The 22,848-nt window shown below is 66.6% G+C and overlaps 1 protein-coding gene across 1 annotated transcript; it reads left to right on the forward strand.

Annotated features, from left to right (window-relative positions):
- Window positions 1-424: 424 nt before the first annotated feature.
- Window positions 425-19,235, forward strand: RTN4R (reticulon 4 receptor). Its single transcript, XM_070385541.1, has 2 exons — window positions 425-697; window positions 17,564-19,235. Exons 1-2 carry the CDS (start codon window positions 676-678, stop codon window positions 18,961-18,963), a joined length of 1,422 nt encoding a protein of 473 aa, XP_070241642.1. The 5' UTR covers window positions 425-675; the 3' UTR covers window positions 18,964-19,235.
- Window positions 19,236-22,848: the final 3,613 nt, after the last annotated feature.

A 22,848-nucleotide genomic window follows, 5' to 3' on the forward strand; every position in this document is an offset into this window, starting at 1 on the left:
CGGAGGGGGTTGGCCTCCGGTGTTTATTGAAGCGAGGAAGGGCGTCGGCCGCGCCGAGACGCACCCCGCGTTCCCCGGCCTGCGGACAAAGCCCTGAGGGGTAGCTGGCCGCTCGGGGAACCCCAAACGCCCGGGCCGCCACGCCCTCGACCCGCACCCTCAGCCGGCTCGACCGGACCGTCATCCCCGCGGCCGCCTGCAGGGGCCGCTGCCTCTTTAGAAACGCGCCGCCTTTGTCCGGGCCGCGCGGAGCCGCTGCACCGGGCGGGCCGAGCGCCTCCCCGCCGCCCAGCCCGCGTCCTCGGCCGACGCCCCTCCCGCCGGCCCGGCCCGGCCCGGCCCGGAGCGCGCAGGTGGGCGCCCCGCCCGCCGCCAGGCCCCGCCCCGGCCCGCCCCGGCCCGCCCCGCCCGGCCCGGCCGGCGGGGACCCGGCGGAGCGCTCGCGCGTCAAACCACATGATCCCATAAAACATTCATCGGCTCCCGGCCCGCCGCCCTCGCCTCCGCGCCGCCGCCCGCAGCCCAGCCGACCGGGCGGAGCGCGCAGCCTCGTCCCGCGGCCGGGCCGGGGCCGGGCCGGAGCGGCGGCGCCTGGATGCGGACCCGGCCGCGGGCGGACGGGCGCCGGCCCCGGAGCGACTTTCGGTTCCCGACGCGCCCCGCCCGACCCCTACGATGAAGAGGGCGTCCGCCAGAGGTGAGTGCCGCTCCCGGGCCGGCCGCGCGCGGAATCCGGGCGCCCCTCCCCGAGCTGCGGGGCGCGCCCGGGCTGCCGGGGGCTGCGGAGGGTCACCGCAGTGCCGCCCGGCCCCGGGAGGGCGGAGCCCGCGGCAGCAGGAAAAGTTGCCGCTTTCCGGGAAAGTTGGCGGCGGTGGCGGGGCCGGCGGCGGGGCCAAGGTGGGGGTCCGCTGTCGGGAAGGGTGGGGTCCGGCTTCTGAGCGCCCGGCCGCGAAGGGGTTAACGAGCAGGTCTGCAGAAACGCGGGCACCCAGCAGGGGTGGGGGTGTCCAGCCGCCTCCCTCCTCGCACCCCGCGGACTCGGCTCAGGACCTCTGGTTTTTCTGGGGTCAGACCGCAGCGGGATGATGGGGGCGTCGGCGACAGTAGAGGGCGCGGAGGGCGGGGCTGACCCAGAGCTGTCCCCCCCCCAGGGGTCGGGCGAGCAGAGGTGCAGGCAAGCACCCCCCATCCGCAACCTGAGGGCCCCTGCGGGCTGCGCGGAGGGGCAGGGGACGTGGAGGGGCTCGAGCGCCCCCTCCCTGGCGACTCCCGCGGGACCCTTCCCCTCTACCTGGTGTGAAGGGCTGGGGGCGGGTGGGGCATGCGTTGCCTGGAGGGTGCGCCCCTGGTCTCCCCCCCTTCATGTCCGTGGTGCCGCAGGCTGCACACGTTTCTCTGCACGTGCTCATGTCCACAAGGCTGCACACTTGCACACGCATGTGCACACGCGTGCCAGGCTGCCCCGCGTGCACGCGCGCACACGCTGTGGTGCACATCCACCCCCGCCCGCACGCCCACGGCCATGCGTGCACATAGCACGGGCGCTGTGGTCGCCTCAGTGGGCTCACGCTGGGCGCACAGGAGCACGTGTCCTGGCGGGGAGGCCAGGCAGCGGGAACTCAGGGTGGGGGAATCGGGCTGGAGGAGCCACCCGGTGTCCAGGGATCCTCCGTTCCCAGCCCCGGAGCCTGTGTGGCCTGAGCTCGATATGCGTCTGCACGTGTGTCTCTGTTCTCATGACCGCGTGCTCCTGAGAGCACAGCGGCGTGTGTCTCTTCCACTCCTAGTGCAGGTGCCCTGTGTGCCCAGGCAGGCCATGGCTGGCTTCCCCCCACCCAGATCTGTAGCAGAGCCCCGGGAACCGGGTGCTTGGAGCTAGTTCAGTGCCCAGCCCTGGGCTTGAGGCCAAAGAGGTGTCTGATTGCCCTGCTCCCCTCAGGCTGAGGCAGAGCTGGCTGATGGGGGCTGGGACCTACCTGGGTGGGGAAGGCCCACTTCACACCTCGAGGTCAGTGCCTCAGTGCCGTGACACACAGGCCAGCCCCTGGCACGCCCTGGAGTCTGCCACTTGGTCCAGTTCAGGGTAGGCATGTGCCCACCCCACAGCTGACCCAGGGTGACCTCACGAAGGCTCTGTCCCCGGTGGGCTGGTGGTCTCCACGGCGAGAATCCTCTGGGTGAGGGGTTCTGTGGTGGCGCCTGCCTCAGCTGCTAGGGTGGAGGACTGAGGTAAGGGTGTAGGTTACCCGCTCTCACCATGCTGAGCAGGACCCCAGCACAGGGCTCAGAGAGGTGGGGCCCACCACCTGGCCCCCTCCAACAGGGCCAGTCTTTGTAGAATGAGGACAAGCAGCTCATCCCTATAGGCTTTGGGGTGGGTCCCATGATGGGGCAGGCAATGGGGGCTGGCTGCTCCCTTTCTCAGCCTCAGTCTTCCCATCTGTAAAGTGGGTACCCTCCCCGCTCCTGCTCCAAAGGAGGTGAGAGAGGAACCAGTGCCCACGTGAGGCAGGAGGCTGCTCACAGACCCCAATTCCTGGGTGTGGAATGGCAGGAGAATCAGGGCCCGGATGTGGTCCCAGCTCCGCCACCGGCCGTGGTGTGACCTTGGGTGTGCGGTTCACCTCACTGGGGACATGGGTCAGTGATCAGGCCTCCCTTGGGAGTAGCTAGGGACACGTACAGGGTGAGGCCCCCACAGAGTGCTGGCTCCAGTGCTTCTGCCTGCAGCCGACTGAGAACACCAGCACCCCGCGCTGGTCTGCAGTCCCACACAGGGAAGTCCTCCTGGAACCCTGCACTGCCGGCAGGACGCTCCCCACTAAGATGGGGAACAAAGGCCCATGGAAGCCCCTGGGGAGCTGGAGAAGGGAGGGGCAGGTGGGGGCAGAAGGGAGAGAGGGCGTTGCGGGAGGGGGCATGGCCACGTGTGTCCCCCACGCCAGGCTGCTGAACCCCGAGCCTTGGCTTCCTGACGTGACAACCAGTGCCAGCCAGGGGCCGCGGTCAGGGCCGGCTCTCCCTGTGGTGGTGGAGGAAAGGTGGGGCAGGCGAGCCTGGGCTGGGAGTCTCAACCAGCAGGAGGTCTTGCGGGGGGGTCTGTGGGAGACATGCTGGGGCTCCAGGAGGCAGAGGGGAGCCCCCCGGGGGGCCGTGTTTCCTGCTGTCCTGGGCCTGTAGCCAGAAAGTCCTCACAGAGCCTCAGTCTGTGCGTGCACAGGGGGTCAGGAGCCCGAGGGGAGAATAGGGGTGTCGCTGGGAGTAGGGGGTAGGTGTGAGTGCCTCCCCCGCCCCTGGGCCCCGTCCTGGCCTTCCTGACTGCTCTTGGCTCTGCACGGTCAATGTGCCCTGACCTCCAACCCCCGAGTCCACCCGCTCCTCCCTTCCCAGCGGCCAGTCCCCAGATCCCACCTTTGCTCCTGGGTGGCCCTTCACTCACTCCCTCACTGACTCCCTGGCTCTCCTGGCCTGTCAGACCCCCTCTGAACCCAGCAGCTGAGGGCTGTGGACCTTGCCTGTCTTGAGCTGCTAGGACCGAATGCTTTTGAAGGACTGGTGACCACGGAGCTGGAAGCATCCGCCCGGGCCCAAGGGCGGGCAGCACCCACAGCCTGCATCTCCGCCATCGCTAGAGCCTGTGGGCCTGGCCGGGCGTCCTCTGCCACAGTTTCTTCCTTGGTCGCTGTATCTTAAACTCTGCGCACGATGGGACCCGCTCCTGTGTGTCCAGGTGTGCGGGTGAGGGTGGAAGCCCTTTCCAAGGACCTGCCTTCAGTCGTGTCCTAAGCGGCCCTGGCCTCTCAACACGGCCGCTTGAGCAGCAGGACACGAGACGGGGTGCAAACACCACACAGGAGCCGGGGGCGTGGCCGGGTGCCCCATAGGAGGCGGGGCCTGGCCCAGCCCCGCCCACCTGCCCAGAGCCCGGCTCCGAGGGCCTCTCACACCCCCCCGCCTGGGCCTGCTGGCGGCACCCAGGTCCAGCCCTGGTGCCTCTGGCGCCGTGGGCCGGCCTCTCCTCTGCCGCCTTCTGACAGCCCCCACCCCGGCCCTCCACAGTCCTGACTGCCGTCTCCTAGCAGGCCTGGGGTGGACAGTGGGCCATGGGGGCCCTGGCCATGGCCTTGCCCCCTGCCCACGCTAACCCAGAGGTGGAGCTGAAGGAGTCGGGCAGCCACGCTTACACCCGGCACGTGGCCTGCCCCGGCAGGGCCCTGGCACGTGGAGCTGGGCCCATGCTGACACGGGGAGCCCAGGACAGGAAGCGGGGTGTCCCAAGCTGACTCAGCTTTGTTCAGGCAGCCGCCTGGCACCCCGGGGGGGGGGGCGCGGCAGAGGAGGGTGCTCCTTGGCCCAACACCATCACAGAGCAGGCTCCAGGGGATCTTGGTTCCATGGAGTGTTGGGGGGACTGGACGAGCGTTTCGTGGTCGAGCTGGTTTGGGATTGGCTGGGTAGGAGGTGCCGATGGAGCTTCTTTATTGCAGGGCATTGGATGGGCAGAGCCCCTCTGACAGGCACCCTGTGTAGCACGCTCAGGGCCTGTGGTGCCCAGGAACCTGTTTTGGGAACTGGTGGCTGAGATCCAATGGAAGGGCTGGGAGGGGGACCTTGGGGCCCCCACCCAGGGCCCCGGGGAGGGTGGGCTGTCCCACACAAGCCCTGAAGCCATGCACCTGGTAGGCGGAGGGACCTTGCTCTCCTGGCAGCAAGGCAATGTGCAAATTTAACCTTTGGGTTTATGGCTCTATTTCTTTGCAGCAAATGTCACGGGAAATGTCAGGCTGAGGCTGAAGCTGATGGGTGAGGGGCCCATGGAGGAAGGGGGTGGGGCACTGAGGGGCTCAGGCCATGGCAGGGCCCTGGGCCCCTCACCTCATCCAGGGAGCCCTCTGAGATTGCCCCTCAACTGCTTGGGCCCAGCATGGTGTCCCTGGTCTGTCCCAACCTTTGCGACCTTGCTGAGACAGTGCCTTTATTTACCTCCTGCCAGAGCCCAGATGGGACGGGCTCGGGGACCTGCCAGAATTCTCCTCAGCCTGAAGTCTGGCAGCCGTTGGATCAGCCCGGGCAGGGCCGGCCTGCTGTGTGACCTTGGGCAGCACCACCCTCTCCCGGTCACCAGAGGCCTCGTCCATGACCCACAGTGGCCAATTCCCGGCCCAGTGCCTTCATGGGTGGGAAAATGCCCTGAGTTGGACGTGTGTGGGGTGCTTGCTGGGTGTGTGTGCGGGGCCCGTGGGGGTGGGGGGCTGGCTCATGGCGTCCTGTGGCTGCTCCAGGCAGAGAGTAGGTGCTCAGCACACACAGAGAGGACTTGCACGGCGGGGCGGGGTCGAGGCTAGTGGGCAGTCCACAGCCCCTGGGCCTGCTGGCCTCTGGGCCGGCCGGGCAGGGCCAGCTCTGAGGCCTCAGCCTGGCCTGCCACGGAGTGCCATCGGGGCCTCAGCTCCCAGGGGTTGGTTAACAAATGTCTGCTGCCTCCGGGCTGTGTGCCAGGCGTGTGCAAATGAGGGGAGTCTCAGGCCCCTGGGCTGCCACCCCTGGCAGCTCTATACCCATTTCCCTCCACGTGCCTCTCTGGGGGTCTCAGGCTCCCCAGCTTCAGTCTGTCTGGTGGTCATTGCCCTGTACCACACGTCCCTCCACCCCTGCATCCGGGCCCGAGGCCTAGCGTCCTGGCCACCTCCCGCTACCCTTCCCCAAGGGCAAGTCCAGTGTCAAGCTGGACCCCTCCCTGCCCCTCCTCCTCCAGGGGTCTGCTGTGGACCGGCGCACTCCTGGGCCCGTGGCCACAGACGCCCACATATGCTTGCCGCCATCTCATCTTCCTTTCAGGCTCTGAGACGCTGTCCTAAAATGCTGCCAGCCAGGCTCCTCCTGTCCCGAACTCTCCTGTGTCCGCCCCACCTCAACGAGGCCTGCACTGGGGGTCTTGTTCGGAAAAGTCTCTTCTGCTCCGGCTCCCAGGTCCCAGCATCTGGCACTCACACACCTGCTTCCCCACCGTCCACATCTCCAAGTTCAGCCCAGGGCTGGCGCCGGGGCGCAGGCTGGGGTGGGTGCAGGAACGGTGGGGTGGCCTCAGGACTGCCCTGAGTCAGTGCCCAGGGCCCCGGGCGCCAGTGGTCTTTGGGGCCAGTGGCTGTTGAGCATGGGCCGGGTGCCCAAGGTGGTCCCCAGGGTGCAGGTCTGCAGAGGGTGCCCACCTGTGAGCAGTGCTCTCCACAAGGGCGCGGGGGGCCTGCGTGGAGAGCCTGGGCTTTGGCCCCAAGCCAACCATGCCCCAGCAGGCCCCTCACCCTCTGGGCCTCCCTGCCACTCAGGAGGTTTCGAAGGGAGTCAGTGGAGACTGCTGCCCAGGGCCCCACTGCGGGCTTGACTGTCCCAGCTCCTGGGGGCCCTTTCTGCTCAGCTGGGACCCCCCCTGCCCTGTGCTGGGCCATGCTATGGGAATAGAGGCTGTGATGGTGCTGCCTGAGACCCCCACGTCCTGCCCTGCCCCGAGGACATCGGGTGGCGCTCAGACTGGAGTGTGGGTTCCCCTACCCGTGCACCCCGTCCGGGCCCCCACCCACCTGCCCGCCCGCCACGTGGCAGCCTCCCCTCGGGATGGTCGGTTTGGCTTAGCAGCTGAGGCCAGACTTGGGGAGCACCCTTCTCAGCCCTGCTGGCGGGGTGAGCTGTGCCCCATGCTTAACACGACACAAGGGGCAGGGGGACCCCTGACAGGTCCCTGAGAGAGGCTGGCTTCCAGCTGCATCCCCAGCAGGTGTCCCATGCAGGGCCGCGGGGACCTTGAGATTCCTGTGACATAATCAGGCTCTCGGGTCCCAGGGAGATGCCTGAAAGTCCACGAGGGTCCCCAGAGGAGCTGGTGTGGGTGCTGGCAGGCTGGTGAGGAGCCTGAGGCCTGGGCCCCATCAGGCCCCCAGTGAAGCCATACTGGGACCCCGTCCTGGCCCAGGACCAGGGACTCCTGGTGCGAGCAGAAGCCCCGAGACCCCGGGACGGTCCACCATGTGGGGCTCGAGAGGGCGGGGTCGGGGTGGGGGTCAGATGAATATGGGAACCAAGAAGGGTGCAGGGAGGGGTGAGGGGAGCTCGAGCGGGACAGACGGAGCCATGGGGGTGGGGATGGCGAGCTCCAAGCTCCCGCCAGCGGGCACAGGGCCCCTGGCCAGGTCTAGGCTGCACATCATCTCCCAACCTCAGCCCCAGTTTCTGCCAGGCAGAGGCTGACACGGGGACAGGTGTGACAAGCTTCTGGCTTCCTGTGCGAGAATCTGCAAAAGAAAAACTCTCCCCATAGAGACGTTCCTACTGCATCCCTCCCGGACTTCACCGAGAGGGCCCGTCACAGCCAAGACAGATGGTGCCCCTCGGGACCGCACTCGTCACCTGCTCCCAGGGCGGCAAGCGGGGCGGCGGGGGTGGGGGCAGCAGCCTGGGGGTTCGGCACCTCTCCGGAGCCCTCCCTTCAGCACCAGGCCGTGGCAGGCGCTGGGAATCAGGAAGGCTCCCCGTCCAACCCCTGCGGCCCATTTCCTGCCAGATGGACAGCTCGGACACGGGGCAGGGATCACTGTCCCCACGTTGCCAGGTCTGGCTGTATGCGCTCTTCAGCTGAGGGGACGAGTCTGCAGAGAGTAGACCACCGGGCAGGGCCCTTGAGGGGCTCCCGCTGTCGGGACAGCCTCCCCTGCTCCTCCTCCCAGGGAGCCACCCCGTCCAATGTGAGCATGTGAGCCCAGATGGACCGACGGAGAACACATCTGACTCACCCTGTTCGTGCCTGTGGCCCGGGGTGGGGGGTGGGGCAAAAACAAGCAAGGAGACCGTCGAGGTGACCGTGGAGGGAGGGTGATGGGCCCCCACCCGTGGGGGTCTGTCAGGTTCACAGCCTCCACACCCCCATTCACAGACCACAAACCCAGGTCTGAGAAGCCGAGGTTGCCGGAGTCCCCGGGCTGAGCAAGGAGAGAGGACGTGAAATAAATTAGGAAAAATCTGGGGGGAAAGGCAAACGTGTGTGTCAGGCTGGGCAGAGCACGGAGGCCCAGGCGGGAGCCAGGTGGGCGAAAGGCAGGACCTCAGCGGGGCCAAGCGGTGTGACGTGCGGGTGGCCCCCGGTGCCCAGCTGCGGGCGTCCCCAGCAATGCTCGGGGCCTTCCGGGGCTGCTCCCCAGCCCGACCTCAGCCTCAGGCACTTCTGGGCCCAGGGGCGGGTGCTCAGGAAACCAGGCCAGCCTGCCCGCCCCGCCCCGGGGTGCCTGGCACAGCGGCCGAAGTGCCCTGACCTGCTTTCCACGAGCAGTGGCGCCCGGTGCCCCCACCCTCGCTGGTGAGAAGCCGCCAACGAGCTCCATCCCAAAGTGATTTCAAATAAGGCAAAGTTATCACACAATCATATAGGAATAATTTATCACTCGTTAATAAAAGAGCAATTACTTATTCACATCACCCACCCCTTCCGCACGCCGGGTGTTTGGACGCAGGCACACGACTGAGGCTCGCATAGAGGCAGAGGGGAGGCCTGTCCGCGCTCTGCCAAAGTCAGCGGACCCCCACCCTGATGCCCCGGGGGTTTTTCCCCCTGGCTTCCCTGCTCCTGAGGGTCCCCAGTCTGGGGTCAGGAGTCGGATCTGTGACCTGGGAGCACCCGGGGCGGGGGACTCTGAGGGGCCCGGCGCACGGATGATCTTCATGCTGGAAGCGATCCCTCTGAGAGCCTGGATTTCCAAGGCCTCGGAGCCGAGCGCCGGTGCTCCCTGGAGACCGGGGGCGTCCTTGGCCACCCTTGGCCGAGCAGCGGCTGAAGAGCAGCCAGCCGCCCGCCATGTGCCGGAGGCTTGGGGAGAATCAGTCCCAGTTTCTCCCCCGCCCCACACCTTGGAAATGCTGCCGCTAACCCACGTTCCTCTTCACCTTCTGGCAGAGACACTTTATTTTCTTCTTTTTATTTATCTCTGTTTCTGAGGTTTCACTGCCAAGCCTGCAGTCTTTTTAAAAAGATAACACCGTGGTCGGCCGCGTCTTGCTCAAAGTTAAAGCCTGCACCGGGCCCTGGGAGGCTGGTCCCGGGATTCTGGTGTGCGGTCCTCCTCCAACCCACCTGCTGCCGCCGCGTGCCCCATTCCTCCAGGTGGTTACCCCCATGTGTCCATGGCTCCGACCTCGCCCCGCCCCCTTCTCCAGCACGCTCGCCAGCGAGGCTGCCAGTTGAATTCATAACCACTGTTTCCTAACCCAGGTCACGCAGATGCTCATCACCGCATGGCCACAGAGGGTAACCCCTCGCTCTGGCACGGCCCTTGGTTTTTCCTGGAGTTTAGAGCTGACTTTGTCTTTTGCCCTCATCCCAGGTGCCACCCTCTGGGACCTCCTCTGCTCCACAGCAGGCACTCTGCTGGCGGTCTGGTTTCTCCCCGGGGTCGGGGGAGTATCTCCCTCCAGGCCTTCACCTGCCATCCCCTCCTGGGCCAGGCACGCGGCCGTCCCTTCACAGCTGCCCCTGACTGCCCTTCACCACCCAGTCTTTCTTGGGGTTCGTGTTTCTTTCTTTCTGGGTTCACGTCCAATTTTAGCTGAAGCATGTTCCACTATCTAAAAAAGACCCCGTGAAGAACCAGTCTCTGAGCCCTCGAACGTCAGCAGGTCTAAGCCGCGTGCCCACTCCTAAGTGAGTCTGCAGCCGTGCCGCGGCTCCTCTCCTGACCCTGAGGCCTGAGGCCGTGCCACGAAGGTCCCGCGTTGTGCCAGGCACTCGCCCAAGGGGGTCTTCAGCTCCGGGAAGTTCTCAAGTATCATTTCTCGGTAATTTCCCCTCTTCTCTTCTGTTTTTCTTTCTGGAGTTTCCTAAGACAGGTGTTGGCTCCATGCTCATCTTTTTCTCTTCTGTTTTTTTTCTTTTTTGTTGTTGTTCTTTCTGGAAGACTTCCTTGACCTTGTTTTCCAGACTTTCCATTGATTTTTGGTAACTTTAGCAGGTCTATCTTTAGCTCCCAGGGCTCTTCTTGTTTCCTGACGGCTCCTTTTTCATAGCACCCTGTTCTTGTTTTATATCCTCTCCTGTCCCTGTGAGGACACTGGTTGGATTTCCCTAGTTTTTATCTACTCACCGCACAGTTTCTGCTTCCTCTAGAATCATTTCCACTTTTGTCAGCATTGGCACCTCTTCCAGACACCTGGTTTTCTGGTAATGTTTACCGGGGAGGCATGGAGGCTGGTGGGGTGCTCTGTTGAGAGAGGGGCCCATCGACTGGTGGGTGTGGGTGATCAGGCAGGAGCCACTCTGCATGTCCCAGAGGCCACAGCGGAGACCAGGGCCGCCGGACCTTGGGGTCCACCTCAGGCAGCCCATGGAGTGGGACTCCTGGGCTGAGGTGGCAGCGCTCAGGGGGTCAGGGAACCCAGAGCCTGCACTGGGCAGGGGGCTCAGCGGCTCACCCGCTGCAGGGGCTGCTTCTCCGCCCAGCTCTCTGGGTCCCTTGGGGCTCAGGGCCTGCCCTGGTCACCTGGTGTGGCAGGCGGCGGTCTTGTACGCTGTGCCCAGGCACCTGGTGAGCCCCTGCAGTGAGCATCCTGCTGGCTCCCCGTGGTCGCTGCCCCTCCATCAGGCTCTGTGCCCACATCTGAGGCGTGGGGTTGATGGTCATCTCCTCGCTGCACTGGGGGCATGTAGCTCAGCCCCCAGGAGTGAGGGTGTCGGTGCCTTGGGTGTTCCCAGGAGGTCCCTGGCGCTGGACGCATGGGAAGCGGGGGTGCCAGGGTGGACAGTGTGCCTCCCTGGGAGCCGAGCTTGGCCACGAAGGCCTTGCATGACCTAAGGCCCTGATGCTGGAGTGCTCGGGGCTGCCTCGCGTCTGCCCTGCGCTGGGGCGGGGGGGGGGGTCTCTCCTCCTCCGGGGCTTGGGGCCGGGTCACACGGGAGCGGGGCGCTCACTGGCCCACCAGCACCACGCCATCCACTTGGTGGGAGGCGGGGACAGAGAGCTGGGTTTGACGCACTTCCCCCAACGTCAGGATCCAGGCCGTGGCTGACAGCTCTTCCCATTTAAGGACGAATGATAAAAGTGGGGCACCTTGGTCAGGAAAGGGGAGACACCGCCGCGTGCAGGGCCTCCTTGCCAGCAGGCCTCCCCGGAGCCTCCCACGGACACACGGCCACCCAGAGGCGGTGGCCTCGGCCGGTGGCAGCGTCTCAGGCTGAGGGTCCGGGCCCCCCGTTTGCCTCTAGCCGGGGGGTTCCGTGGGCCTTGCTGCTTCTCCCCACCGTCTCCCTTGCTGGTTGCTGCCCCACCCAAGCTCTGCTGCTCAGTTTCAAAGCCCCCAAGCACCCCGCCCGGGGTAAGCCCATCTCGGAGCGCAAACCACCCCAGTCGGGAGCGTTTGGGAGGACTTGACCCTCCTGAGACAGCAGGAGCAGGCTCCCAGTACAACTGCCCCTCGGGTCAGTGGTGACCGCAGCAGTCAAGAGCCAGGACAGGCTGATCCCCAGGGTGAGCGGTCCAGGGCCTCCAGAGCCCGGCCGTTGTCTTCTCAGAGCCAAGTAAGTCCTGCTCTGCAGAGGCTGCCGCTGGCCTCATCACCGATGCCGAAAAGGGCCGAGGGCTCGGAAGCCACTGAGGTGATGGCCCATCAGCTTCCACCACAAAGGCCGGCCGACCCCTCGGCCCAGCCCTGGGACTCCCATGTCTGCCGGTGTCGCCTCGTCATAGCAGCCCTGGGGCCGTCCAGCAAGCTCACCTCTAAGCCCGGGTCACCCAGGCTCCAGCAGCACACGTCCAGAGACGGTGTGTGTGTGTGCGCGCGTGCCCACAGTGCACGCCCGAAGTGTGGGCCCCGGGGCGTGGGCTCCCCCACTGCAGTGGCCTTGCCGGAGGCAGCCAACAGGGCCTCGCGGGAACAGTCAGCTTCGAGCTGACCGCAGAGGCAAGGTCCCAGGAGGACGGGGGAGGGCGGGAGCCAGCCCTGTTGGCCCTGCCAGGCTCGGCATTTGGTCCAGGACAGGAGGGGGCAGTGGATGGCATCGAGGCAGGCTGGTGGGCCTGGTGGTAGCTGTGTGGCAGCAGGGCCCAGGCCCTGGCATGGGGCACGCCCCATCTCTGAGCCCCCCCGGGGCAGGGGCATGTCGGCCAGCAGCCACTTTCTCATTAGTATCCTCTGGGGACGGGAGCCGACAGTGGCCACTGAATTGCATTAGCACAGGACCCTGACGAGCCGGGCCGTGCGGACAGAGATCCCCAGGTAATTAGGCAGCCGGTGTATGCTGCGGGCCTGATGGTGTGCGAGGTGGGAGGAGGAAGTGCCTGCTGAGTCCCTGCTGGGAGTCGGGCGTGGCCTGTACCAGTGGTCCTGGGGCTGGACCAGGCTTCCGGTGTGGTGTCATCAGCGCCACCCCCACCCCCAGCCCACCCAGTGGGGCCCCGGGGAGGTGGGCGCTGTGGAAGAACATGTGCCTGGACAGGGCGGGGTCCCAAGCCCTGCGTGCTGGCGGCCCAGCCTTGGCTCCGAGGCCTGCAGCCCACACACCCTGTGTCCCACCTGTCAGAGGGTACTTTTGGGTCCTCACTTTGCAGCGGGCTCCAGCACGCCTCCCTCGATGTCTGCCTGCGGCCAGCTGGGCTCCGTGGCCCCCAGACGCCGTGTGGTGGGGTCCAGTGTGCGCCTGGACCACAGAGTCCCAGCAGGGCCACGACCGTGCCACCCTCAGAGCACACGGGTGGGTGCGCTCTGCACCCAGGCCTCCCACTTCTGTGCGGCCAGGCCCCCCTCCCCTGTTACCCTCTGTGTAACTGCCTCCCGGGGGCTTGAGGCAGGGCTGCTGGCTGAGGCGGCGGTAGGAGCTTTGGCTCTCCGCGGCTCAGGCAGGCCTTTCAGTGCCCGGACCCCCGAGACTGGGATGCCTGCTAGTTCCTGGGCTGTGAGCGGGTGCCCCACCCACCACCCCAAAACCGCACCCCCTCGCCTGTAAAACGGGCGACACGCTAGTCCCCCAGAGACCGCTGGGCCCGCTCAGCCCTGGTCTGCCTGTCACGGGCTCTGCCCACAGCAGGCCTGTCTCCCCCACTGCTCAACCCCATGTCCCTCACCCTCCTGCCACAGGGGGTCACCTTGCCTGCTAGGGATCGGGCCAGCCCATACCCCCCGCCACCCACCCCCAAGCTGGGCAAGGGGCCCGAAACGGCCCAGCCACGTGTGCCGCACTGAGCGTGTCTGTGCCTGCCGGCCGGACGGAAGGTGGGCGGTGAGGATGAGAAACAGCGATGACCGAGGGGGACAGATGGACGTCGGGGGCGGGCGGTGAGCCCATCGCGGGTGGGGCCGGCAGGGATGGGGCGCGGGCGCAGCCGCACTGGGGAGCCGTGACCCTCTGCGGCGCGTGGACACCACCCCCACCCGAGCTATTTCTGGCCTGGTTAAGCTGGCTGTGGCCTCCTGTTCTGCCTTGTACTGCAGTTGGCGATGTGACCCTCCATGGGACGTTCTTGGTGCTCGAGAGGGTCCTGGGCGGATGCTGCCCGAGCCCGCCACAGACCACCGACCCCAGGCTCCGGGACCCGAGGCCAGCTACCCACACCTCCAAGCCTGGGCCCCGCTCTGGCCGTGGCCACACTGGCTGCCCTTTGGGCTGGGACTGCTGGTGCCTCCTGCCCCTCTGGCTGTTCTGTGGCTCCTTGTTTTGCCCATGTGCCCCCAGGACCTGCTCTGAGTGGCAGCAGGTCACAGCTTAGCCTCTCACTGCCTCAGCTTCCTAATCTGAAGGTGGGCTCACACACCAAAAAGAAAACGGGTTCTCGTGCGACTGCGACTCCGTCTCAGGCCTTTTTGTGCCAGCTGGTGGGCCCTCGTGACAGCCCGCAGAGTGGGTGTCACAGCCACCCCCTTGCCGCAGGGAGACTCTGGGCCTCAAGGCTGGCAGCCCTCCTCCATCTCTTTGGTGCAGATGGCCTTGGAGGCCATGCCAGGCCTGACACCTCCCAGCCTCCCAGTCTTGTCAGCCAGTCAGGAAGAGAGACCCTGAACAGTATCTGGTCCCCAAGCCCCCGCCCCCAAGGCCCGAGGGGCTGGTCCTCCCCCGAGTGCAGCCCTGAACCACGGCTCCAGAGCAGACCTGGCCTAAGCTGGAGGTGCCCCTCTACGGGGAGAGTACCGGAGGAGACCCCGGCCATTCTGTGCAGAGGCCCCGGGACAGGAGGGCTTGGCTCTGGGGGAAGCTGAGGGGGCCTGCTGACCTGGCATGGGACCCAGGTCGTGAGGTGCAGGGCCTGAGGGGGCCTGCTGGCCTAGCAGGGACCTGGGTCGTGAGGTGCAGGGCCTGAGGGGGCCTGCTGGCCTGACAGGGACCAGGGTCGTGAGGCTTGCAGGGCCTGAGGGGACCTTGGCCTGGCAGAGACCCGGGTCGTGAAGCTTGCAGGGTACCTGAGGTCACCTGGCTGGGACGAGGGTCATGAGGTGCAGGCCCTGAGGGGCCCTGCTGGCCTGGCAGGGACCCGGGTCGTGAGGTGCAGGCCCTGAGGGGGCCTGCTGGCCTGGCTGGGACCTGGGTCGTGAGGTGCAGGGCCTGAGGGGACCTTGGCCTGGCTGGGACCCGGGTTGTGAGGCTTGCAGGGGCCCTGAGGGGGCGTGGCTGGGACCCGGGTCATGAGGCTTGCAGGGCCTGAGGGGACCTTGGCCTGGCAGGGACCCGGGTCGTGAGGCTTGCAGGGTCTGAGGGGGCCTGCTGGCCTGGCTGGGACGCGGGTCGTGGGGCTTGCAGGGGCCTGCTGGCCTGGCAGGGACCCGGGTCGTGAGGCTTACAGAGCCCTGAGGGGGCCCGGCGTGCCGTGCTGTGGTCTCTGTGAATGAGGTCCACGCGCTGGGCAGTTTTCTCACCTTGTGTGCGGGAGGTCAGCTCCCACGGGGGCCCACTGGGGCCGGGGCAGTGGGCGGCCAGCCGGAGCCTGGGGGGGATTGAGGGGGAAGAAAGGAGAGGCAGGTGAGCAGGGCGCAGCCTGAGAGCATCTGATGGGGGCAGACCCGGAGGCCTGAGAGGCCAGGACCGTGGAAGCCAGCAAGGAGCGGGCGGCGGAGGGGGTTGCAGGACAAGGGGATGGGCTGGGAGACAGTCTGGGTACGGCTGAGGGACGGGGGGGTGGGGACACCTTCTAAGGTGGGAGGGATTAGGTGAGTGGTGGGGTCCAGGCCCTGGGGCGTGGCCAGGGGCAGCCTCCCGCTACCTGGTGGGGGTTCCCGCGTTCCAGGGCGCCCGCCGTGATTATGAACACATAACCCAAAGTTGGGCTTGATTATCTCATAAAGAGATGCCCCCTCTGCTTGCTCAGCAGAGGGGTTGCCATGGAGACCAGCGGGCAGGCCCCAAGGGGGCCAGGCCGGAGCCAATTACCGCAGGCTGAGGCAAGGAGCGGGCCCACCGCCGGCCGCTGTGCTGACAGCAGGGCCCATGCAGAGGGACTGACCCTCAGAAGTTGGTTTCCAAAAAGCCACCGGCTGGGCGAGAGGGGAACCATGTCTGTGTGCCTGATGCCTGCCTCCTGGCAGGGCCCAGACACGTGGCCCATGGCCTATGGTCCTCTGGAGGCCCCGCACGGGGACGGCTGGTTCTGGTGGTGAGCCGACCTCAACCCAGACAACTTCACAGACCGTGGCTGCTGGCATGGGAGCCCCGGGTCAGGGGGCGAGGGTAACAAAGCTCAGTCGGCAGGCATGCGGCGGGTTGGTCACGATGGTGTGGCCCAGCCGTGGTGGTGAGGTCCAGAGTTTGGCCTGATGAGGACCTGCCCCCCGCCCGGCCCCCACCCGAGAGAGTCCCCTGCCACAAGGTTTCAGGAACAGGAAGTACCATTTTTATAGCACAGGCACATTCTGCGGTTAACAGCAGTAGGAGGCCACGGAGCTGGCTTCACCGGGCCCTGCCTCCCAAAGGAGGCCTGGAAGGAGACAGTAGGGAAGGGATGCCAGCTGAGATGCTACCCGGTCACCTCCTGTGTGCTGCCAGCCCAGGGAGGGGTATCCAGGGCTTGCAGGGGGTGGGCCTGGGGCTTCCGTGTCCCCAGCAGCCAACAAACGGCCCAGCCCCAGTGGATACACCCAGCCTGCTGGGCCTCTGGGCTTGGGGCAAGCGTCAGCACCTGCCCAGGCAGAGAGGACCCAGGAGGGGGCGGGAGCCCAAGGTCACAGTCCTGGGTTGGGGAAGCTGGCCCGTGGTCCTCTCCTTTCTCCCTCCCGGCTCCAACCCCAGCACTTTGCTGGCCTTGGGTCTGCAGAATCCTGCTCTTAGCTAGCTGCCAAGGAAGGTGTTAGCTGTCAATGCAGGTGTTAGCTGTCAACGAAGGTGTTAGCTGATAACTCAAGTGTTAGCTGATAAGCCGTAACCCTCCCAGGGGGATTCACATTTTGATAGACTCACTCCCGAGGCAGAAAGAACCTCTGCATTCAAAGCAGAGGCTCCAACAGTGGGGTGACAGGCAGGGAGCCCAGTGCTGGGCATGTGACCCTGCCAGTGAGCCCAGCCTGGGGAAAGCACCCAGGAGCGCTCTCCCACCCTCTCCAGGTTTGGGTGAGGCCCCGCGATGGGGGAAGGAAAAGGGGAGCTGCACCCCCCTGGCTGGGGTGGAACCCCTGGGAGAGTGTCTGGGCGGGAGGGTTGGGGGCAGCTGGACTGGAGTAAGCTCCTCGCCTGGGTAGGAGATGGAGCAGAAGATGAGGCGGAGGGGAGGAGGCGGCCGGAGGTTCACCAGGAAGCACATCTGCCTGGAGGGGCTCTCAGCCAGGGCTGCAGCACCCCAGTCCTGGACCTGCCTGCCCCCTGCCTCTGCCCTCGGGGCTCCTGATCCAGGGGCTGGTGGAGCAGGTGAGTCCAGCTGTGGGACCAGACCCCAGCTGAGGGCCGAGGGGCTGCAGCTCCCAGCTCCCTAGGTGGTGAGGCCCCCTCAGAATCCAGGCAGGCCTTGGCTCCAGGGGCTCTGGGTCACTGCCCCACCCTTCCTGCAGCCCTTGAGGACCTTCTTGGGGTGGGTGGTGCTGCTGCAGAAGCTGTCAGAAGACAGGCCTGGACGTGAGCAGTAGCCCTGGGCTCGCGGGGTGAGTGGGGCCCACCTGGTGCGCCAGTGTTTGCCAGGGGCTTCTCTCCCCGCCTGGCCTGTGAGCTGCTGGCGCTGGGACTGCGCACAGGCCAACCGGCGCTCTGGCGTCTGCAGGTGTGAGTGTCCATTCCAGGAGGCCTTCCCTTGGACCCCGAGTGGTGGCTGCGGCGTGGCAGCTTGTGTATTTGAGTCTCAGGCGGCAGTCAAGATTTCCCGCGGAGCTTAAGACCCCTGGCGGGTTTGGGGGTGCAGCAGCTTCCTCATGGCGTGTGGGGCAAGGATCCCCGCACTAGAGGTCTCGGGGCGGAGCCCCTCCTGCAAGCCCCGACCCAACAGGGCCCCGCCCACCCACAGGGACAACAGCCCCTTCCGCACAGCCCCGCCCTCGCCGGCCCCGCCCACTCACAGGGGCGGAATCCCTCCTGCAAACGCGGGCCCCGCCCCGCCCACCTCACCGCCCTCCCCTCTGCCCGCAGGAAGCCAGCTGCTGGCCTGGGTGCTGTGGCTGCAGGCGTGGAGGGTGGCCGCGCCCTGCCCAGGCGCCTGCGTGTGCTACAGCGAACCCAAGGTGACCACCAGCTGCCCGCAGCAGGGTCTGCAGGCTGTGCCCGCCGACATCCCGGCCGCCAGCCAGCGAGTCTTCCTGCACGGCAACCGCATTGCGTACGTGCCCGCCGCCAGCTTCCGCGCCTGCCGCAACCTCACCATCCTGTGGCTGCACTCGAATGCGCTGGCCCACATCGACGCGGCCGCCTTCTCCGGCCTGGCGCTCCTGGAGCAGCTGGACCTCAGCGACAACGCGCAGCTGCGGGCCGTGGACCCCGCCACGTTCCGAGGCCTGGGCCGCCTACACACGCTGCACCTGGACCGCTGCGGCCTGCGGGAGCTGGGCCCCGGCCTGTTCCGCGGCCTGGCCGCCCTGCAGTACCTCTACCTGCAGGACAACGGGCTGCAGGCGCTTCCCGACGACGCCTTCAGCGACCTGGGCAACCTCACGCACCTCTTCCTGCACGGCAACCGCATCCCCAGCGTGCCCGAGCGCGCCTTCCGCGGCCTGCACAGCCTCGACCGCCTTCTGCTCCACCAGAACCGCGTGGCACGCGTGCACCCGCACGCCTTCCGGGACCTCGGCCGCCTCATGACGCTTTACCTGTTTGCCAACAACCTCTCCGCGTTGCCCGCGGAGGCCCTGGCGCCCCTGAGGTCCCTGCAGTACCTGCGGCTCAACGACAACCCCTGGGTGTGCGACTGCCGGGCGCGCCCACTCTGGGCCTGGCTGCAGCAGTTCCGTGGCTCCTCGTCAGAGCTGCCCTGCAGCCTGCCCGCGCGCCTGGCCGGCCGTGACCTCAAGCGCTTGGCCGCCACCGACCTGGAGGGTTGCGCCGTGGCCACACTGCCGGCCCCTCCCATCTGGACCGGTGGGCCTGTCCACGAGGAGCCTCTGGGGCTGCCCAAGTGCTGCCAGCCGGACGCCGTGGACAAGGCCTCAGTGCTGGAGGCCGGGAGGCCCGCCTCGGCCGGCAACGCTCTCAAGGGACGAGTCCCGCCTGGAGACAGCGCACCAGGCAACCGCTCTGGCCCGCGGCACATCAACGACTCGCCCTTCGGGACCCTGCCGGGCTCGGCCGAGCCCCCCCTGACGGCGGTGCAGCCTGAGGGTTCCCAGCCCCCGGACTCCCCCACCACGGGCCCACGAAGGCGGCCGGGTTGTTCCCGCAAGAACCGCACACGCAGCCAGTGCCGTCTGGGCCAGGCGGGCAGTGGGGGCGGTGGGAGCGGCGCAGTGGAGGGCTCAGGCACCCCATCCGGCCTCGCCTGCAGCCTCGTCCCCCTGGCTCTGGCGCCGGTGCTGTGGACGGTGCTCGGGCGCTGTTGACTGGCCCCCTAGCGCAAGGCCTCACTCAGCAGCTGGGTGTGTGTACATACGGGGTCCCCTCCCGCCACCAGCCAGCCGGCCGGCCGCCCTCCCTGGCGGCGTCGCCCACCGTCCACCCGCCTGCCCTCCCCATCTCCACCCGTCATGTTTACAGGGCACGGCGGGGCGTTTGTTCCAGAACGCCGCCTCCCGCCCGGAACGCAGTATATAGAGATATGCATTTTATTTTACTTGTGTAAAAACATTGGACGATGTGGAATAAAGAGCTCTTTTCGTAAGCTGTGGGCTCTCAGGCTGGGGGTTGCTGTGAGCCAGGGGAGGGGGGTGAGCTGGGAAGTGCCACCCCACCCCCTTCATGGCACCCGGAGGCCCAGGAAGGTGGAGGGCCTGCTGCGGGTGCTGCGGCCTGGGTGGGCAGCAAGACCCCTTTCAGCCCAGCACTTGTGCCAGCAGGGACCTGGAACACTCTGGCCGCCACCCCTCCCAGCCCTGCTGGCCTTAAGGCCGACCCCCGTGTGCCTTGGCCCCCTCCCTCCTGACTGCCCTGACAGCAGTGTCTACAGCGCAGACCATGCCCAGCAAGACAAGGCTGCCTTTGTGGGGCCATCTGCTCTGCGGTTGCATGGAGTCCCTAGCGGTCCCGGCCTCCCAGCACCACTTTGGCTGCCCCCACTAGCTCCCGTGTGGGTTGGGGGGTCCCAGAGGATCCTGCAGGTAGGCTCGGGTGGCCCTGATGGAGCCCTGGGCGGTGAGAGGCCCTGCAGGGACTGTGTGCCACCCTCAACCCTGGGCCTGGTGGCTGACAGCAGAGCCAGAGCCGGGCCTGCGCTCCACACGCCCACACCATTCTGCACACACGTGCATGCACAGGCCGGGCAGGGACCACACGTGTGCACACACATGCACGCGCACGTGTGCTCACATGCAGCACGGGCAAAAATATCAACACACACGTTTTCCCAAAACCTGGGTGTAAGGACTCGAACTAGAGAAGCCATGTGGGCCCCCCACCCTCCCCCGGGGGCAGGGCCTGGGGAGCTGAGGAGGGAGGAACACACATTCTGCTGGGGTAGGGGGGTGGGGGGTGCGAGCGTTGCCGTGGAGCCAGCTGGCTGGCCGTGGGCGCGGCTGGGGCTCCAGAGCGCAGGGGAGGGGCAGCGGACCTGGTGTGCTCAGCCCCCGCTCCCCAACCTAGCCCCTCCGCGCCCCTGGTGGGGGCTCAGACCCCCACCCCTGCCCCGGCCCAGAGCAGAATCGGGCTGCTGTGGGGAGGGGGTCTCTCTCTCTCTCAGGTCCGGCCCCTTCCCCTCCACGGCTGGGTCCTCCCACCACCTTCCTGGTGGCCAGGAAACTGCAGACGCCCATTTGCACAGAGCCTGGAGGCACACCTGAGCTCCTCGCCTTGCACACCTCCTGGGATGGGGTGGACACTGCTTCTCAGTGAGAGGCACCTGTCTGCCCTTGGGGCATTCCTAAGGCTGACTGTGTCTGTTCCCACCAGCTGGCCCTCAGGTGGGGGTTCCTCCCAGCCCCCAGGACAGAGAAACCCAGGCCACAGCAAGCAGGGATACGGGACAGGGCTAGCCAGGCCTCTGAGGGTGAAGCAGGTGGACTGGGGGCGGGGGTGTGGTCTCGCGGACTTTGTTCCCGTTCTGATTTCCCGAAAAAGCCCATCTGGCCGCTGCGAGCACAGTGGAGACTCGTGGGTGGGCACACCGGCCTGGCCAGGCCCAGGTCAGATGGGGCCCAAGAGGATGGGCATGTTTGAGCCGGACCCAGCAGAAGGCAGCAGTGGGCAGGGCTCCCGGTCCTGGTGCTGAGCAGCCTATGCCCGAGGTGGGGGTGCCCGGAGGAGCAGCCCCCGTTGTCAAGGCCTAGGAGACATCTGGGCGGGGGTGTCGCGTGGGCTGTGCAGGCTGAGCTCAGGAGAGGGGCCCGGGCTGGAGGACAATTTGGGAGTTGTGAGTTTGGGTGATATTTACAGCCCAGGAAGCAATGACATCACCAGCTGGCACTGGGCCCAGGGCAGCAGGCTCAGCTCCTACGTGTCCCACCCAGCCCGGACCCCCACCCATCACTGGGTCCCTGGGGGTCAGGCCCACTGGACACTGGGAGCCAGGTAGGGAGCTGATTCAGGCCACGAGAAGAGCACCGAGTGTCCACCGCCCCAGCCTGGCTGCTGGTTTGCCAGGGCGCTCCTGGCCCTCGTCCAAGGATGGCAGGCCAGCCACAGGGCAACGGCGCACAGGTTCCTCATGGCTCACAGCACTTCCCGTCCCCACCCAGAGTGGTCAGGGCAGGGCAACTCCCGGGGCCTGGGCTGGCAGGGTCGGTGGGAGATGAGCAGCCCTCTCGGGTGCTGGGTTCAGGCTGGGCTCCTCCCGGGGATCACTTCTCTGCCGGCCATGAGCCCGGAGCCTGGGAAGGACAGGGTGGCCTGCCTGTGGGCCTCTGGGGGCCAAGGGGCCCCGCGACCGCCCCGCGCTGCCACCAACCTGCAGGGCTGGCCCAGGTCCCCACACGCGAAGCACCCACCCCCATTTGTCTGGTGCCCGGGGCTCCGCACAGAAATTGGAAGAAACATTAGGATAATCCTTGAATTAGTTCTGAAATAATAGAAGCAGCAGAACGTTCAGCAGCTGATGGTGGACCAACGTCCACGGAGACCAAAAACATGTCAGGAGCACGTTTATGGGAAGGAAGCGTTTATTGGCGGGTAAGCTGGGCCCCGGGGCTTCAGGGCAGCTGCCCTCTACAGGCATGGTAACCTGATCCTGCCTTGGCCCCCACAGAGCCTCTCTGCCCCCATGCGCCACCCTGAGGCTACCCTGGAGCCCTGCATGCCTGGTCCAGCCTGTGCTTGTCATGGGGGTCGGGGACAGCAGCATTCCAGATGCAGCCCTCCCCACGTGGCCAAGCTGGAACCCTGGGGGGTATAGTTGCCCAACTACTGTCCACCCAGTGCCCAGACAACAGTGCCATGGGGTCCTCCTCCCAGCACCCTCTGTTCACGTCAACACTCAATTCTGACATTACCCTCTCCTCCAAGAAGCCCTCTGGGATCCCCCCCAGGCTGATCCCTCCCCAGGTGGTCGTGGAGGTCCTGGAAGGCACCCACAGGGCCCAGACCCAAGGGTCCAGAAGGTCCGGACGTGGGGCCTGGGCCAGGGCAGGTCAGCACACCTTGCTGGCCCTTGGTTTCCCTCCTGTCACGAGGAATGAGTAAACCCCCACAGCAGGGTCTCTATAGAGACTCATGGAACCTCTATGAGGGGGGTCCAGGCCGAGCCAGCACCAGAAGGACTCCTGGGCCGCTGAGACAGCTGCAGCCCCCAACAGGGTGGGCAGCCCATTCCGGCCACACCATCCGTGAGCTGTCCCCCCAGCGGACACACCCCCAACCCCACAGGCCTGTCTTCTGTGCCTTCAGAGCTCGCGTTTGGATTCCCGGGCTGTACAGGCCACAGTGGGGCTGCTGGGGCCACAGCCGGAGCACCCACCGAGAGTCCCAGTGGCATCCGGGGCTGGGCAACAGGAAGCAGACAGACGCCCAGCCTGCGGCCCCCGTGGGAGGCCTGGGGTCCTTCATGCTGGTGTTTCCCAGGCTGAGAGCTGGGGGCCAGCAGGGGTGCGACTGGGCTTGAGGCGTCTACCCCCTCGGCTGCCTGGGACGGGCGAGGGGAGGCCAGCTGTGTGGTCTGGCCTGTGGAAGCCCTCCAGGGTGAGCCTGGTGGCACCCCCAGGAGAGGCCTGGGGCCCTGGCCCCTGCTCTGTGGGGAGCACTAATTAAAGCCGCCACTAACAACTCAGGGGGCAGGAGGCTCTGATCTGTCGTCGCGAAGGGCTGTGCAGAGATTTGTGGGCCATAACGGAGCATCCATCTCG

The sequence above is a fragment of the Bos mutus genome, chromosome 17 (genome assembly GCF_027580195.1).
Source record: "Bos mutus isolate GX-2022 chromosome 17, NWIPB_WYAK_1.1, whole genome shotgun sequence".
In the NCBI taxonomy this organism is placed as follows: Eukaryota; Metazoa; Chordata; class Mammalia; order Artiodactyla; family Bovidae; genus Bos; species Bos mutus.

Coding starts and splice junctions, on each gene's coding strand:
- RTN4R (XM_070385541.1), top strand. CDS start 676: ATGAAGAGGGCGTCCGCCAGAG. Junction 698..17,563: donor GAAGAGGGCGTCCGCCAGAG/GTGAGTGCCGCT, acceptor CTCTGCCCGCAG/GAAGCCAGCTGCTGGCCTGG.